Raw genomic sequence first — 17252 nt, forward strand, 5'->3', positions numbered from 1 at the left:
TTTGCATTAAGTAAATATTCTGAAGTATCACCAATATATTCCAATAATATGTGCAGTTAAAATATTCTCTTCTCGGCAAACCCTAAATCGTATATTTGATGCATACCTGTACTTCGAAACGCCATTTTGAAGCGTATATTGTTTCGCAATTATTGTTTGACTATTTTCGCCGCATTTTTCGTCGCTTATAAAATAATATTGTGTATTTTATCTATATATATTTTTATGAAACTAATAATATAAGTTCTGTGTTATCATCTATATAACAAGTTATACCTGAGAAAATCCATAATATGTGAAACTGTGTTATGTGTATTTCGTGTTAATTTTGGTAAATGGGCTTTGGTTCCTACAAGAACTATGCAACTATAAAATAAAATGGAAATATTAGTCAGAGTATGTGAATTTCTTGAATGGAAGTTTAAATCCACTATAAAAACAATATACGAAAATGGCTGATAATTTGCAAATATTATCCAAGTGAGTAAAGAATAATAATAACACATATTCTAAAACTTTCCTAGTATGAATTTAATAACCATACATATGTATGTATATAAACTTTTTATTGAGGAGTACTCGCAGATTGTTTGTCAGTATGGACATTTTTTTGCTTAATTTGGCGCAATATTTACAGAACTATTCAATATATCATGTTTATCATGTTTAACATGACTTTGCCCCTTGAGCATAAAAGCATTTGGTGTTTAGGAATTACTTACCACATACATATTTTTATTAAATCAAAGCCACAATTCTAAAAATATAACATGCATCACGTGTATGTGACATATCTATATGTATGTATATAGTGGTTATGCATAAAAAAACAACATTGTTCATTTTTGATATTTAACGCAATTTATTTATAATATGTAATATATAGTAGTCATGGAGGAATCTGAAGATTTTCTAGCATCTCATTTTGATCATGTTTTAATAATGTAAAATTGAAGTACAGAAAGAATTTTACAATTCTTTGTAAATAAATTAAATTCGTTTCTACTTTCCATAATAGAAATTTCTAATTTCCATTAAAAAAAATACATTTTACTTGAAATTTTGCCTATCACTTCATTTATATTAATTCTTAATTATTTGAATATGTCCTAATATTCCCCCATTGTATTTACTCTAATTTAATTTAAGAAATAGTACTATTGGAAAATTGTCCGGAATTTGCCTTAAACACGTTTAATATATTTGTACTTGTGTTTTCTTTTTTTACATAAATTACGTAAAGTAAGGGAATTAATATTGCTTTTAGTTTTACCCCACTAGAATTATAAAGATCGTGTTAAAGCTAAGTCTGAGTAAGGTTCAACCACCGCGATTTAAAATTGTTTGTTGTTGTTGTTATAGCGAAAAAAATTGGTCAAAAGATGATGCATGTATTTAAAGTATCAAAATTTGGACGCTCCATGCAAAATTTTTCGTGTTATAAGGTGATAATAAAATTTATACTAATTACAGAACATAAATATTAATTAAATTATATGTAACATAACTAATATATTTTATGAATGTATAAGTTTATTTAGTAAATTCTAATTTTGATCAGATCACCTGGCTTTTTGAAACAGCTGCCCCTATACAAGATAGTTTTCAAATAGTGAACTTTACTTCTGTGATGATATTGAAAACAGTAAATGTATATACATATATTATCAGATAATATACAAAAAGAAATGTCAAGCTTGCGAAACTTATTCGAGACTTAAACGAGAACAAATAAAAATATGTGTTATGTATAAAACCACAATTATTAACTTCCTATTTTTTAAATCATATTTATTCAATTGTTTTTTGTCATGATTGTCAAAAATTAAATTAAATTTTCAATGTGGCCAGTCAAAGTTGCGATAAAAATTATTCCTCACATAATGCCGAACCCCGCACCAACATCTTATCGGGCAATGCAGGGCTTCGCTTGTTATTTATGTTCAGTGTTGCTGTTTACTTTGTATATTATTTGGGTTCTTGCGCCGTTGAAGCAGCTGGGGTTTCAAAATTTTCCATACAAATATTTGGCATTATGCATGACCAATGTGGTGTCGTGTTTTTTGGTTATGATTTATTACGTTTTTTATCCTGCAATTAATTTGGCAATGACCCCGAACGTCGACGAAATATCGGCAATCATAGACGTAAAACTATTAACACGTGGCAATGAATTGGAAGATGTAATTAATTGGAAGACAATAAAACATTTGGAAAATGTGCAACGACGACAATCTAAGGAAATATCGTTAGAAAACAAAATTATGGAAAACTGTCGTTGCTGTAAGGGAGCTCAACACGAGGTGAATGTGATTACAACAATACCTACGCTGTATCACATCGACTTGGCTGAAATTAATCGTTTAGTATATGATTAGCTTATAATTAAAGAATGTCACTAGTCGTAGAATAAACATATGTTTTTGGTTATGTACGTACATACATATAAAATTCGTAATAAATAATAGGGGAAAAGAGTTTTGAATTTGAAACTAATATATGCTGCGGTTTTGTTTTAATCGATATAATTTTGTTTCTTTACGTACATGCATATGTTTAAATAAGGGTATTTGGTTTCAGATGAAAATATTGAATACGACCCCGCTGATTTGGAATTCATCTTTAGTCAACGGGGACATCCATTAATTGTGCTCAACAATTACTTATACCGAAAGAATCGTGGTCGTTATTGGCGCTGCATACGTTGCACGAAGCATAAGTGTAGAGCTCGTTTAATTGTCTCACCGAAACGTTATGTACGTTTGTACGGCATGCACACGCATGGCAAAGAATCGGAGAAAATTGAGTGCGGACGTAGAATTTGCAATGAATTGAAAACAACCTGTCTTAAAGAACTTGACTTAGGTTCAAAGCTCTCCGTTCGACAGCCACATTTTAATACAGATGATTCAAACTATGCAAGCACGCCACCAGATGATTGTCTTCGGCGTTACGAAAACGTGGAACCGGAACTATACATGACAATGCAGTAGCAATACGTTGATGATTGTTCACAATTTCAACTAAACCTAAAATAAATCTTAATTTTATAAGAAATATAATTATTTGCTGTTTTTTTCTCAGTAAAATATATGTATATACTATTTAAAAAATTCGTAACGATACCTAATAAATTGTAATATTAATTTAATCGTAAATTCCAGGGAGTTCGGATTGCAGAGATGCTGAAAACGAATCACATAAAAGAGAAGCCGTTATATACACCATGCCTTTTCCATTAGGTGTATGGTTGGAAAACCAAGAGGTATTATACATGCGCAATCAAAAACAGGGTTATAATCTAATTTTCAACGGGTTCATGTATAAAAAAGAAGCCAGTTTTCGTTCTACGATAAACTGGATTTGTTCCAGAGGTAATGGAAGGCGAGTATCGGATAACAAATGTACCGCCCGCTGCATTACCAAGTGGGATGGCTCCATTAAATTGGGCAAACATCCACACAATCACCCGCCCAAGTTTACGCCTGAAACGATGCCATCGAAGGCGTTATCAAGAGCAGAATTTGCTTTGACATTATAAGTCAAGCAGTGCATTCATCAAAATTTTACAGTTAATATGTGCTCGTAAACATATGCATACTTATATACTCGTCTATTCCTACATACTTAAGTATTATCGAATGGCCATTTAAGTGCCGAATAATAAAGGCTACTGAAAATAATTGTAAGAAAATTAAAGTTTTAAAAATGTACGTGTATAATTAGTTTTTTAAAGTAATAAATCACTTAGTAAGAAAATAAAATATCTCTCTCAAATACCAGTATATAACAAAAGTACAATTAATACAATTTTGTAAGATTTTCAGGGTTACTTTATGTTAATAAGCCCTAAATATATTCCAAATAATTTATGGGCGAAACTTTTTATTGTATATTTGGGAAAGTTTTTCTGCACTGTATTAGTTCAAGCCAAGTTCAGATATTTTGAATTAAATAATAAATAATATATTTTAATAATATATTTTAATTGCTAGCAATTTACCTTTTTTCTTTTAGCCATTATTATCACGGAAAACCAATTTAGGTATCTCATATTGAGGGGAGTAAAATACAAATTATTACGTTCAAGAGCATACAATAGTCATTGGTATTGCATAACGCCTAATTGTCCCGCCAATATAACCATTGACGAACTGAAAGGTGGTCTTGTCTTGATTGGAGGATCCCATACGCCTGCTTGTCGGAAGAAGTACTCGTCTTGCAATCATATTTGATATATTTATAACTAAATATAGGAAGACATAAGAAAATTATGAAAAATAAAGAAACAGTAGTTCGCAAAAATCACATTTAATTGAAGCTAGCTTTTTCGAAAATATGATTTCCATTTATTTTATATAGAATTCACGCATGTATTGTTATAGTTTTGTACAATTCTCTCTTACATCTGAACTAATGCACGATTTTACAACTATTTCACTTTCAGATAAAGGTATATATGAAGAGGAGATCTATTTACAACCATCAATCCTGCATGAGCCAACCGAACGGGCCCCTGCACAACAACTGCATACACATAACGCCTTTGAGGGTCCCGTTTTTGTGGTGAGCAAATATGGTACAAGGCAACTAGTCCTGAAGCAGCACACATTCAATCGACACGTTAGCCGTGAAGAGGTCACCTATTGGCGCTGTAGCCAATTCGCTGTATTACGCTGTCGTGCGCGTATCAAGACAAAAGGCAACACATTAACGGTGTTGAATAGTGAACATAATCACGAGGTTATTACAAAAGCTCGAAAGTATGGATCATTGAAAGCAGCTGCAGCGGCGGCAGCTGCAATGTCTTCTAATAATACAACTCCGGTTGCTGGCAAGGTAAACCTTACCAACACTGGCGATACGATAACATATTGTAAAGGCACATATACCTTAGCCAGTGGCAGAAGTGAAACGAATATTTTGGACTAAAAATATATGTATTATTGTAGATGTATTAACGCCATTCATTACGGTTAATTCTGAATTTATGAAGTTCTTCTTCATTTTATATTACAATTAGTATATTAAACAACAATAATAATGCTATTAATGACAACAATATGCTAACGACATGCAAGCAATAAAATTATTTAAAAAAAACTTAAATATATGAATAACTTTATCTGTTCCGCACAATAAACTATGCAGCAGGACTATACTTAATTATGAAGGTTTTTTGATTTTAAGCCAAAAAGATATAAAATTTTACTAATCGAATTTTTTCGTTTTATTCGACTTATTTTGTTACAGGCCGAACAATTAACTACTTTTCCTATATAACGGGATTTCGTGGTAGCCGTAAATTGAAGGTGGGCGACTATAGCTTTACGCGCAACAAGTCGTCCGGCTCGAAAACGTACTGGTCCTGCGCACGCGCCGGTATACATAAGTGCAAAGCGCGCGTTGTGACGATAGATGAGGATTGCCGACACGATGTTATAGTCAAATGCGAGCAACATAATCATCCGCCATTTTAAGCCAATCGAAACACGGAATGAAATACATATTTTGTATTTTCACTTATATGGATATTTTAGTTAAACTGAATTAATTTATTTTATTTTAATTTCATTAGTGAAGTATGCAAATAAATTTAAAACAAAACATATGATTACTATCTTTGAACGACAAAAAAAAAAAACATTTATATCCAAATACGCAAAATTAATGCGGTCATTGTTCTAATGTATGTATCAGCAGTTAGTAAAAAGCCACACAATTTGTTAAAATTTCGTTTGTTAAATTGAATACTTATTTATTTCGTTTCTTACAGATGAACCACGGGATATGGGTGTGTCTGAAAGTTTGCTCTCATTCACGTTGGGCCAGCGTGGCTGCACGTTGCTAGTTTTCAAGGGATACAATTATGTACGAAATCGACGTAGCGGCTTGAAGACTTATTGGATATGCGCGAAAAAGGTAAGTTTTAATATATTTTCGTCATACCTCAACATATTTAAAAGTGTGTATTACTTATTACGTTTATAGGGCAGCACTAAGTGCAATGCACGCGTGGTGACTGATGTTATTGATGGTGTACAAAAAATCGTGTTGGAGTCCTGCCGTCACAATCACGCGCAAAAAGTAGCTCGCAAAAAGCGCAAAACATCGATAGAGCAGTCAGGGAGCACAATTTTAAGTATTGGAGACTCAAACAAATATGTTCAAGAACATATGAACAAAGAAATCTCGTGCATTGCGCAGAATGCAGCTTTCACATAAAGAAATTCCTTTGGTTGTGAATTGTAGCTTACTCCAATGCATGTTAAATTGCAAAACCAAAAGACTTATTGAAAATACACTATCAAGCACATACAAACAAAACTAAACACCTAATGTTATATTTCTGCTAAGCCGTTGCGCTTAACGCTTCTCAAAATTAGTTATGGGATATTGTAATAGGATGTTTCTAATCACATTTACTCATCGCATAAGCATAAAGGTTTAATGATATTAATTTGTATTTTGCAGAAATAGCTACTTTCAGTACCGGTCAACGCGGATGTACAGTACTCGTTTATGGAAATCAAAAGTTCGTGAAGAATCGCAAATCAAGCACGCGCACTTACTGGATCTGCTCGAAAAAGGCAATTTATTCTTAATATACTCACTTACCTAAAAAACTCTCTTATGCGAACAATTTGTGGTTATTTGGTAAGTGTGCATTTTTGTTTCTCCACAGGACGTTACTTGGTGTCGGGCGCGAGTGGTGACGGCGCGTGATAAACAAGGCACTGAACGCATACTTCATCGCACTTTCGAGCATAACCACACACGAAAATATCCGCGTAATCAGGCTGGATTGCAACGCACTGAACTTTTTCTAAAAGATTTAATGTCGTTGCGCAGTTAGAGGTGGTGTTGCCAAATAAAATGTTTTAGTTCGTCCTTTAAAAAAACGATTTTTTAATGCGTTTAAAATGTTGTATAAGCAATTACATTTATGATTGAAAAAATTATAGATTAAGATTGTTCAGTTTATATATTTATTATAACTACTAAATTAAGTTATTTGTGTTCCTGTTCTATAACTGTCACTGTCTCTTTTTTTTGTCTTTGTTGTTAATTTCAGATTCAATGAGAACTTTTCAGTATAGCATAACGAATTGTAAATTTGAGATGCCCTGCAGCGATGAAAGTTTCTTGCCCATATTTACGACCTTGCACGATTCCAAAACCATTAGCGCCGAAGGCAAAGCGCTTAAAGTTAAGACTGGCTTGTCTAAGCGTAAACCGTTGTTTCTGGAAAATCGTACCTTGGATGACTGGGGGGCTATCAAATATAGCACCACATCGAGAGGCAACAAGCTGCTATCATATGAAGGTCATCGTTTCATCAAAAATAACATTTACGGCATGAAAGTATATTGGAAGTGCACAAAGTGGCATAGCAATTGTAAGGCACGAGCAATTACTAGTTTTGCAGCACCCACACGTTGCGTTATAAAGGGCGTACATAACCATTCGATTGTGAAGGAGGAATAATTTTGTACTAAACACTACTTACAACTTAATAATGGCAAGGGCAATTCATGTGGAATATGCAATACAAAACGTAGACGTTTTAGTTAGCTAAGTTCATAATACATACATAATTATATATGTATGTTGAGTAACCGCTTTGAAAATTCTTGCCATTTACTTCGATAATTTTTTATAATACAGTTTAAATATTTAGAAAAAAGACTATGGGCAAAAATACGCCTGTACTACAACATTATTTTTTATTATATATAACTACAATAAACATCTTGTTTGTACCAAACGTTTTTGATTTATAAGTTTTAGGAAATAATCGAATGTACTAACTACTAATTTTAGTTTGCTCAAAATTAAGTATATTTTTATTATTTTTTTTGTAAGCTAGCAATAGCTTATATTAGCAATATTTAAGTGGAAACTATAATTACATTAGCCACATTGGACTGTAAAGCGAACACTGTGAGTTCAACTTTAATTTGGTTAAGTTTCCCATGAATTTTACTTATAACCAGCTTTGGTGCACTACATAATTTGTAGTGTATTTGTATTTTGTATAAATTTATTTATTTATAGTTGCTTAGTTTATTCTACTAACCGTTTGTTATTTCTTCTTACAGGTTTTCAAATCGATTTTATTGATTCGAAAAAGAATGGTGGAAAATTATTGGTTATAAATGGATTTCGCTTCTTTCGTAACAAGAAGCGTGGCTCCCGCCAGTATTGGAAGTGCAGTAATTACTACAAAGAGAAATGTCCCGCCATTGCGATATATGATGAGACAACGTTAAATTTACGTTTATGCCATCAGCATAAACATGTAACCAGCAATGATATTGAAATTAAACCTTTTCTAGCCAAAGACTGTGCACTAGTCGATGAGGATCATATTGACTCATTGCACGACGACATAGACGATCTTAAGGTTTAGAATATATTGAAACGAGCATAATGAAATCTGAGCCAAAAATATGGCTATTGTTTCTGTTGTATATCTAGTATACAAATCTGAAGTGCAGTGTGTTGAAGTATCGCCATACCAAAAATGAATGGAAAAATTAATTCTTGTAAAAATAATTTTTAATTACATATAGCTAAACTAATATAAATTTAGTAGTATGAATAAGTTATTTTATGCGACGTGTCTTATAAGCCGAAATTCGATTTTCTAAACGCGAATTTGTGAACTTTTTCTTGAAAGTCTTTGCAGCAAGTATGGTTTTGTACGATAGGATGCACGTTGTTGTGGTTAAAGCAAAATTTTCTTTAAAAGTACATATGAATATAAAATCAAACAAAAAAAAAAATAACAATACTAATAATAAAAAGCTGTCCATCGAAGTTGTAAAGTATGATGGTCTATTTCATAAATTTTGTGTGAAACTTCTTCTTAAAATTTTGTGCAGTAACTTTAACAAAGAAAACTAAAGTTAACACTTACTTTTCATATATAAATCTCTTTTCTTTTACTAACTTGCTTTCAACACATCTAAGGATGCCAATTCAACGCAACACAACCAAAGATACAATTTTCTGTCTCGAAACGTGGTGGCCAGTTACTTTGGTTGGATGGACTCAAATATTTTCGCAACAATGAGAACCGTACGAATTTATTCTGGCGCTGTCACTGGTACTACAGGTAAGTGAAATATCTACAGCGCCGCTTTAAGTTTGCTCTGTACTAATAATTCCAACTTTCTTTTATATCTTTTTATTGTAGGCGTATTCGTTGTCCCGTATTGATTTGCATGAATAAATATGACAGCAGTGATTTTCGCCAAATTCATAAACACCGTCATGTGAAGTCAAGCAAGAAGCAACAAGGCACCAATGTCGCTCCACTGGCAATAGCAAACGCACTTCCACCTCATTTGGCGGCAATCAATATTCAAACTGTGGCCGATGTGGAAATTGATAATGAGCAAGAAATGTTCACAATTTAAACTTCACAAATTATAACTGTATATTATTTAAGTTTATGTGAAACAAAAAAAAAAAAAAACAATTGAAAACAAATTCCATATTGTAGCACTGTGGTATTAATAAACAATTAGGCGTTTAAAAATATTCGTTTGCTAACACTTGGAGTGTATTAAAAAGTAAACTATGCACTATTTAAATATAATCACTAACAAATTGTACCATTTGCTCTATATATTTTCATACGCCAACACTCAAACGTGATGCGTTGCAGTTGTTCTTGCCAATGATGTGGTGCCAAACCCGGAGGATGTGCTAGTCTTTTTCACACAATCGCTGCGCGGTAGACCCGCTATAATGGCCAACGGCGTACGTTTTCTAATAATGAGTGAAAATAAAAAAAAAATATTATGGCGCTGTAGTTCGATGGCAACCAAAAAGATTAAGTGTCCAGCACGGATCACAATGATAAAGGGCAGTCCACCAAAGTTTATCATCAACAAAGCGGAACATATTCATGCAGAGCTAAAGCGCAACAAATATGGATCGAGCAAACAAGCACAGCACCAACAACATCATCACCACCAACAACAGCAACAGTACGATCAACATCAACAGGAACTGAACCAACAGTGTTACAGTGTGACAGCTATGAAAGGCGATGAGGAGCATGAATTGGAAGTTGATGGAAATGTTAAAATTGAAATTCTAACACAAAGTATCGGTAGCTCCACGCTGCAACGTCAGCAACATCAGTAGAATGCTTAACAGCAACAACAACAAAAAGTTAACATGTTGATGTTTAGTTCAATAAACACTAATTCTGTTTTATTGATATTATATACATATATATTTGTACTATGCTATAGAATAGAATAGAAATGAAAATTATGTAAATAGAGGCGTTTGATGCTTGATCATGCACGTTTTTGTGATACAAATTTCATGAAAATGGTGAGCGTTTAATTTTTTTAACTGCAATTATTACATGTTATTAACATAAGCATATATGCATACATTTTTATGTAAGGAGCTATAATGATTGCTTTTAATTTCATTTGCAGGCGCCACATCGTTTGAGGTTCCCATAAATAATGCTAAAAATATGCATCGGTCTATACTAGATGTGGATGATGCTTCAGATATCCATTATATTTCTAGCCAAAAGGGACGTACATTATTAGTACATAGAGGATTTCATTATGTGCATGAAAAGCGAATACGAAATAAGGTATATTGGCGGTGTACGCAATATACAACGCGACGAAAATGTCATGGTCGGGTACACACTGAAAATGGGCGCATTGTACATAAAAGTTTTCACAATCATAATGCGAATACATTAATGGAGAGAAAATCACATATCCGTAGTAATAACTAAACTGATACTCAAAAGCACCAATGTAAAACTAGTATAGGCGCTTATAGTTTGGATGCAGATGGGGTCGTAACCCTTATAACTGATAGTTGTGTTACGGAGAATTTGAATGATTTGTATTGTATACAAAACAGCAAATATATATTTTTAGTACGTATTTATTCTAGATATTTTTTAATCTTAAAGTTTCTGCAGAAAAGTGAGAATACGTGCAAATTTATTATATAAAAAAAATTGTAATAATATATACAATATATTTTGTGCCTAGAGGAAAACATAATATGCATATATCTGTTAATTTTAATGATATTTTCGAATGTGAAGTGATTTCAGTTTAGTTGTAAAATATTAAAGTGATTATATTTCAATCTTATCGTTATGGTATTATTTGTTGTGTATATTATTATATATATTTCTTAGAGGGCTCCTTTATGAACACAGAAATTTTCGCCGTACAAAAACAATTTTCACGAAAACACTTCAGGTATTTATTTTAAAAATATGCGAGACAAACAATTACCAAATTAATAATAGCGTTTTATTTTCAATTACAGATTTCTAAATAAAAAAAAGGCTCGTGAAAACAATGTTCGTAAAAATAAAAATTTAGAGAAAATATGAAATCGTTTGTCGAAGTAAGAGGGTGATGCTGCAGGGAATGTAGTATAAGTCCAACAAACCGATATAAAATATTAGCCTTCTTTGTTATTGACATAAAAACAAAACCTCGGAACGTGAGTGCAATTTGAAGAAAAATTTGCTTTTATTAACTACTCAAAAACTTTATCCCGATGCTTGAATGTATAAATGAAGCCCCAAAAATCTGGCCGAGTGGACCATAAGTGCAACAATATTTGTGGAGTTGTGTTGTAGAAAAACGCATTAACTGCAATAATATATTTACCATCGCAAAATTGTCTAACAATTGAACGACTAATTGATATAAATTGAATAGTAAGCTATATAAACAAATAACAAATACAAATACAATATTTAAAGTGTAAAATAACGAGGATTGGATACAAATAGTTTACAATTCAATGTAGGATACTGTTGTATTCTGATTAAGCGAAATTGGTTTTAAGAAGATATTGTTTGGTATAGCTAAATAAAATATAAATAAAATACATATGTTACATAAATACATACGAGTAAGGACATTTACAACAATTGAGAAAGCAATGAATAATTATGAATATTACTTCATTACATGAAACTTGGAATAAAAACCTTTTTTTCAGCATAACATTTTACAATTTCTTTTTACTTTATTTTTAATCATACTGTATGTAGAATAGAAATCATTTCCATATACTAATTCAAATTTCCAATCTTTACAGGCAAAAAATCCAAGACATTGCCGTTCTCTGCTCTAGCATCATTTGGCAATACCAAGAAGAAGCGTAAAAAGTTGATTATTAACTCATTCGAATTTGTTATCGATCGAATGCTGAAGCAGAGTACCAATTGGCGTTGTGCCCGGTACAAAAGTGCTAAATGTAAGGCACGTGCAACAACACGAGTGGTGAACGGTGTAGAACGTTACGTCTTAAGAAATGCCGAACATTCGCACGAGTAAATCGATGTTTGCCAGCTAAATAGTTTTTCTCCGAAAAGGATATTGTATGACGTCAGAAACTATGATCCTAATTTTCTGATTTAATTTTATGATTTTCTTATATATAAAAATAATGCGTATGGCTTATATCAATACATAATTATCAAGATTTTTTACTTAGATACAATTATAGTTTCACGGTTTAAAACACAATCTTAATATGAATAAATTCCTTGTTAATGCAGAGTAAGATTTGATGTATTTGCTGGTATGTACCATCTATATTTAATTCTTTTGTTACTATCACTACCCAATTCAATTTGAATACAATACGTTCTGTTTTTTTTTAATAATTTGAAGTTTTTAGTTCAACTGTGTGTGGATTACAGTTATAAAACGCTGTTTAATGGAAGAAAATAATACAAAATTTCAATATTTCGTATTGAGTGTTATTATTATGTACGCATTGATTGGTGAGTTGATGTTAAAAATGGTGTATATAAATAACAAATTGCATCAAGAAATATTTTGTAATGAGTTTTTCTTATTGTGACAAAATTTAAATAAATAAAAGCCTAAAACGTAATTTGAGTACTCTATAATGCTTATACAAATAATACTCGCTGTGAGATTGTATTGCGCTTAATTAAAATAAAATTAAAATGTTATGTACTATTTTTATTATAACTTATTTATTTAATAAATTGCTATACATATAAATAATTGAATCGTAATTAAACATAGAAACTTGCTGACTTTTGACGAGTTTTATTATTAACTGTAACGCTTTAAGCTTTCTAATTTTTAGTAATATGATAATTCAGAGTCGTTTAGAAATTTTATGAAGCTTTTATTGACCCGTTCCTTCTTATTGCTTATTTTTATTTCCAGCTTTGGAGTCTTTAGCCAAGAAATGCGGCTTAATGATTACACAAGGCAAAAAAGGAAAACCGAAATTGTTATTCGCCGGCTTTGCATACTTCCGAAATAACAGCAAGGGCCCCAAGACTTATTGGCTGTGCGCAAAAAATCGCGATAATCGTTGCCGTGCGCGCATCATCACTTGCGCTAAGACTGGCGCTTTGCTCATTAAAAATCAAAGCCACAACCATCCACCACCACCACCGCTCCCCGGCGCGGCAAATAATCGCAAGGATTTCAAAAAAGAACTGTAATGATATTAATAAAAATCTGTGGAAGCATATGACTACGTAATAGTGAAAGATATATACAATGAAAAGAAAAACAACAAATGAATAAAGTGTATTGCTCCTTTTTCAGTGCTAAAATAAGTAAACTTGTTTCACTCACTACACATTTATATTTATTATTTACCTTAAACAAATAACAATAATTCATTTGTCTACTCTCTTATATACATACTTAATCATTTTAATTGGATTTTTAGTTGTTTTCATTACAGAGGGTTCTGATATTTGTGCCATACAATCTATTCGTTATGTTTTGGGGCAGCGTGGCGCACGCAAGATGATCTGTGATGGCTATTCGTATATATGCGCTAAAAAGGTGAAATCACGTAAATATTGGATATGTGCAAAGCAGCGCAGTCGCAATTGTAAAGCCCGCCTTATAACCGATGTCAATGAAGAGGAGTTTTCGGTGCGGAATGTCGAACACAATCATCCGCCGGAAAGAGTTTTCAGTGGATCGAGCTCGAATCATAACGAAGCCGAAATAACGAATTGATTTTTGGTGTTCAATATCGTAAAGTTTCTATTTCGAAAACTAGCCCAAATCTCTGTGTATATCTGGTATGTTTGCAATTTATTTCGAAAATTTGTTTTTAGGCGTTAAGTTCCTGTTGTACGTTCGTTTAGATGTGCATACAAATCGATAATAGTAGTCCATATTCAAAACCAAGCATTTACAAAAACTATAAACATTTAAGATATCCATTTAAAGCTTAATATTTACAATAAAAACAGAGGTAGTTAGACATTGACTACAGAAAAGTGATCGCTACACCATAAACAAGTTTTCTATTACTTTTGAAAACGTCTAGTTTTAATAGCATAAGGGAATTTAAGAAATAATGTTAATTAAAAAATAAATAATACATTTCGAAATTATATAATATATTAAATTATTTATATTATAAATAACTGTTAGAATTATAAAGGGTATTTTAATTAAGGTAGGGATGAGATTTTATCCTTTGTATACTCGTGCAAAATGCAAAACCTTAAATTAATCGAAATAGATATGGAATAATACATTATATCCGTATACAGCTATGGACAGAGATTTAGCGCACTTTCTTAATGTGAAATATGATACTTAATAATGTTATATTTAAAGAAAATAGAATCGTTATAATGTAAAGAAACTATTTATTACCTCACTAAAAACTAAAGTAGTCCAAAATTTCGTAGTTTTCTATTTCTATGAACTTTTTGTTCAGTTTACATTATTAAGTCAAAATTGGCTTGGACAAGTATTTAGCGCACTTTAAAAGATCAGTAAGGAAAAATAAATATTATTAACACGTGGCGTGAAATTTCTCCGATATTATATCTAACTGGGTTAATAACCGTTATTCGTTATCACCGCTTCACATCTGCGTGGCAAGCTCTCTATTAACCTTTGGCATCTGTCCAAAGGAATAGAGTTCCACGCTTCCTGTACTCCTGCCGAAAGCTCGTCGCAATTTTTAAATTTTCTTTGCAAAACTTTTTCTTTGACATGATTCCACAAGTTCTCGATCGGGTTTAGATCAGGACTTTGCGCTGGCCAATCGAGAAGTGGAATTTTTTCTTGTGCAAGCCAGTTTGCATAAAGATCCAGTTTACAGGCATAATATCATAGGAATATGGCTCCATTGTATTCCTCAGTATATTAAGGTATGCAAATTCATCCATATTCTCTTCGATCTTTACTAGGGGTCCAACTCCACGCCATGAAAATTATTCCCATACTTTTAAATTTCCTCCCCCATGCTTTACGGTCTTTTTGGTGTACCTTGGATTGACTTCTTGGTTTTTTTCACGATGTACAAATGTTTTACCATCAGAACCAATCCGGTTTATTTTAGTTTCGTCCCTAAAAAGTATCCTTTTCCAAAAATTTAAATCTTTTGATCTATGGCTATGAGCGAATGACAAACGCGCTTTAATATTTTTTTTCGACAATAGCGGTTTTTTCTGCTCACACGTCCATACAAATTATTTTCATTTAAACGTCTTTGTACTAGTCTACTTGACACGTTTAAGTCCAATTCTGCATTGACTTCGACCATAATCGCGCGTGAGGATTTGAAAGGATCAGCTTTACACTTTATAAGAGGGTTGTTTTGCGAGGGGGAGCCTTACGAACTTTGTTTTGTTTTAACAAATTTGGATCACTCTTAACATTTTTGATGGCATTGTACACCATTTTTCTAGAACGTTTTTGTAAAGGTCCCAAATAATTTTTCTTTTTTCAATCGAACAGTATATCCCTCTAACACTTTTTTTTTTTTTTAATTTGTAATATTACTAAAACTATTGAATACAAGTTCACAACTGAGATTAATTCTTCGTTGGACCAAACACAACTAATGACCGAAAACTATAAGTGCACTAAATCATTTTCCAACGATTATATGACAAGATTTAACAAAAACAAATTAACGGTATCTGAGGGGAAATGATAACGGTTGTTTTCCACGCATTTAAAGAGGCGACAGAAGCAGTATTGATCTACTAATAACAAATTCATGAAAATATCGCTCTCCTAAAAGTAACGGTAATATTTCTAATTATGAAAGCAAGTGCGCTAAATCTCTGTCCATAGCTGTATATATGTATGTATAAATGGTTAGGAAGCGAGGCGCGTTGAAATCCGGTTGGCTGTCCGTCCGTAAAAATTGAGATATCTTGATGATACTTGGTACTTAAGTTCCTTGGCAGCTAAGAAGGGTTGGTATTGCAAATGGGTGGGATCGGACCACTGCTATTAATCGATAACCCATATAGTGCTATAACTAAGCTCCAAACTGAGATACGAAACTGTAATTTGGTGCAAAAGATTGCAGTGGTGAGGATCATCTGAGGTTTGAAAATATTTAAAAAGTAGACGTGGCTCCGACCCCTAATAAGTTTAATGTACATATATACATATCTTCAAAACCACTTAAGCTAAAACAACCAAACAATAAAAGTGTAAAAATAGTTTAACTCGGATTTTAATCCTGCCCACTCCCCGTATAACGGTTATGTTGAAAACTACCAAAAGTGCGATAACTCTATAAATAAAAGCGTCAGAGATACTAAAATTTAACGCCCGAGATGATACCAAAAAGCCTTATAAATGCCAGTATCATAATGGGACAATAGGCAAGACACTGCTTTTATTTAAATGAAACCCATATTTCCGGACCTGCTCGACCAATTTTAATCAAATTTGGTAAATTTTCCGATTCTATTTATAAAGCGAAAATGGGCGAAATCAGACTACAACCACGCGTACTTTCCATACAACACAATTTTAAATTCCATCTGATTCATTCACTTTCCAATGTATAAATCTAGAAGCAATTAATATGACGGGATATATCACTTAAAATTGTCAAAATCGGCCCAAAATTATACAATCCCCCATATACCGAATATGAGAAGCCAAGCTTCAATTGCGAACTTTTTATCGAATATAACGGTTAATCTGTATGATATACAAAGTACGTTCCAAAGTAAAAAGGACTTTTTGAATCTAGCGCCTTCCGGTGGCGCCATCTATATGTCGACTGCTATCTTTATCGATTGTCCAGTGAGAATTTCATGACATTTCATCGATTGGTAGTGAAGTTATTGCATTTTAAGTGTCAGTATGTTTGTGTTATCGATGCAAAATGAGCTTCGAACAAAGAGCCAACATTAAATTTTGTTTTTTAATTTGTAAAACTTTTACCGAAACGTT

General features: G+C 32.4%; 2 protein-coding genes across 23 annotated transcripts in view; both read left to right on the top strand.

The window, feature by feature from the left end:
- Positions 1-14344, top strand: part of LOC120766419 (modifier of mdg4-like) — a 34188-nt gene extending 19844 nt beyond the window's left edge. Inside the window, exons 5-7 of one of the 22 annotated variants that reach the window (XM_040091908.1) lie at positions 6475-6590; positions 6686-6858; positions 7076-7168. In XM_040091908.1, the coding sequence (XP_039947842.1) occupies positions 6475-6590; positions 6686-6856 (287 nt within the window). In that variant the 3' untranslated portion in view covers positions 6857-6858; positions 7076-7168. Of the gene's footprint in view, positions 1-2580; positions 3063-3164; positions 3873-4017; positions 4287-4447; positions 5159-5253; positions 5548-5776; positions 5923-5991; positions 6333-6474; positions 6591-6685; positions 6894-7075; positions 7764-8102; positions 8796-8976; positions 9122-9202; positions 9657-9676; positions 10300-10466; positions 10938-12120; positions 12499-13229; positions 13631-13746 lie in introns of those variants that run through there. The other 21 variants (XM_040091899.1, XM_040091895.1, XM_040091909.1 and 18 more) reach the window with 21 other exon arrangements.
- On the top strand, positions 487-2492 carry LOC120766421. The gene has a single exon (XM_040091922.1). The coding sequence runs from the start codon at positions 1842-1844 to the stop codon at positions 2376-2378; it is 537 nt and encodes a 178-aa protein (XP_039947856.1). The 5' UTR covers positions 487-1841; the 3' UTR covers positions 2379-2492.
- Positions 14345-17252: the final 2908 nt, after the last annotated feature.

This window comes from Bactrocera tryoni, chromosome 1, assembly GCF_016617805.1.
Source record: "Bactrocera tryoni isolate S06 chromosome 1, CSIRO_BtryS06_freeze2, whole genome shotgun sequence".
Taxonomy (NCBI): domain Eukaryota; kingdom Metazoa; phylum Arthropoda; class Insecta; order Diptera; family Tephritidae; genus Bactrocera; species Bactrocera tryoni.

Bases quoted from the DNA above. Each gene is read 5' to 3' on its own strand.
- LOC120766421 (XM_040091922.1), top strand. From the start codon at position 1,842: ATGTGGCCAGTCAAAGTTGCGATAAAAATTATTCCTCACATAATGCCG.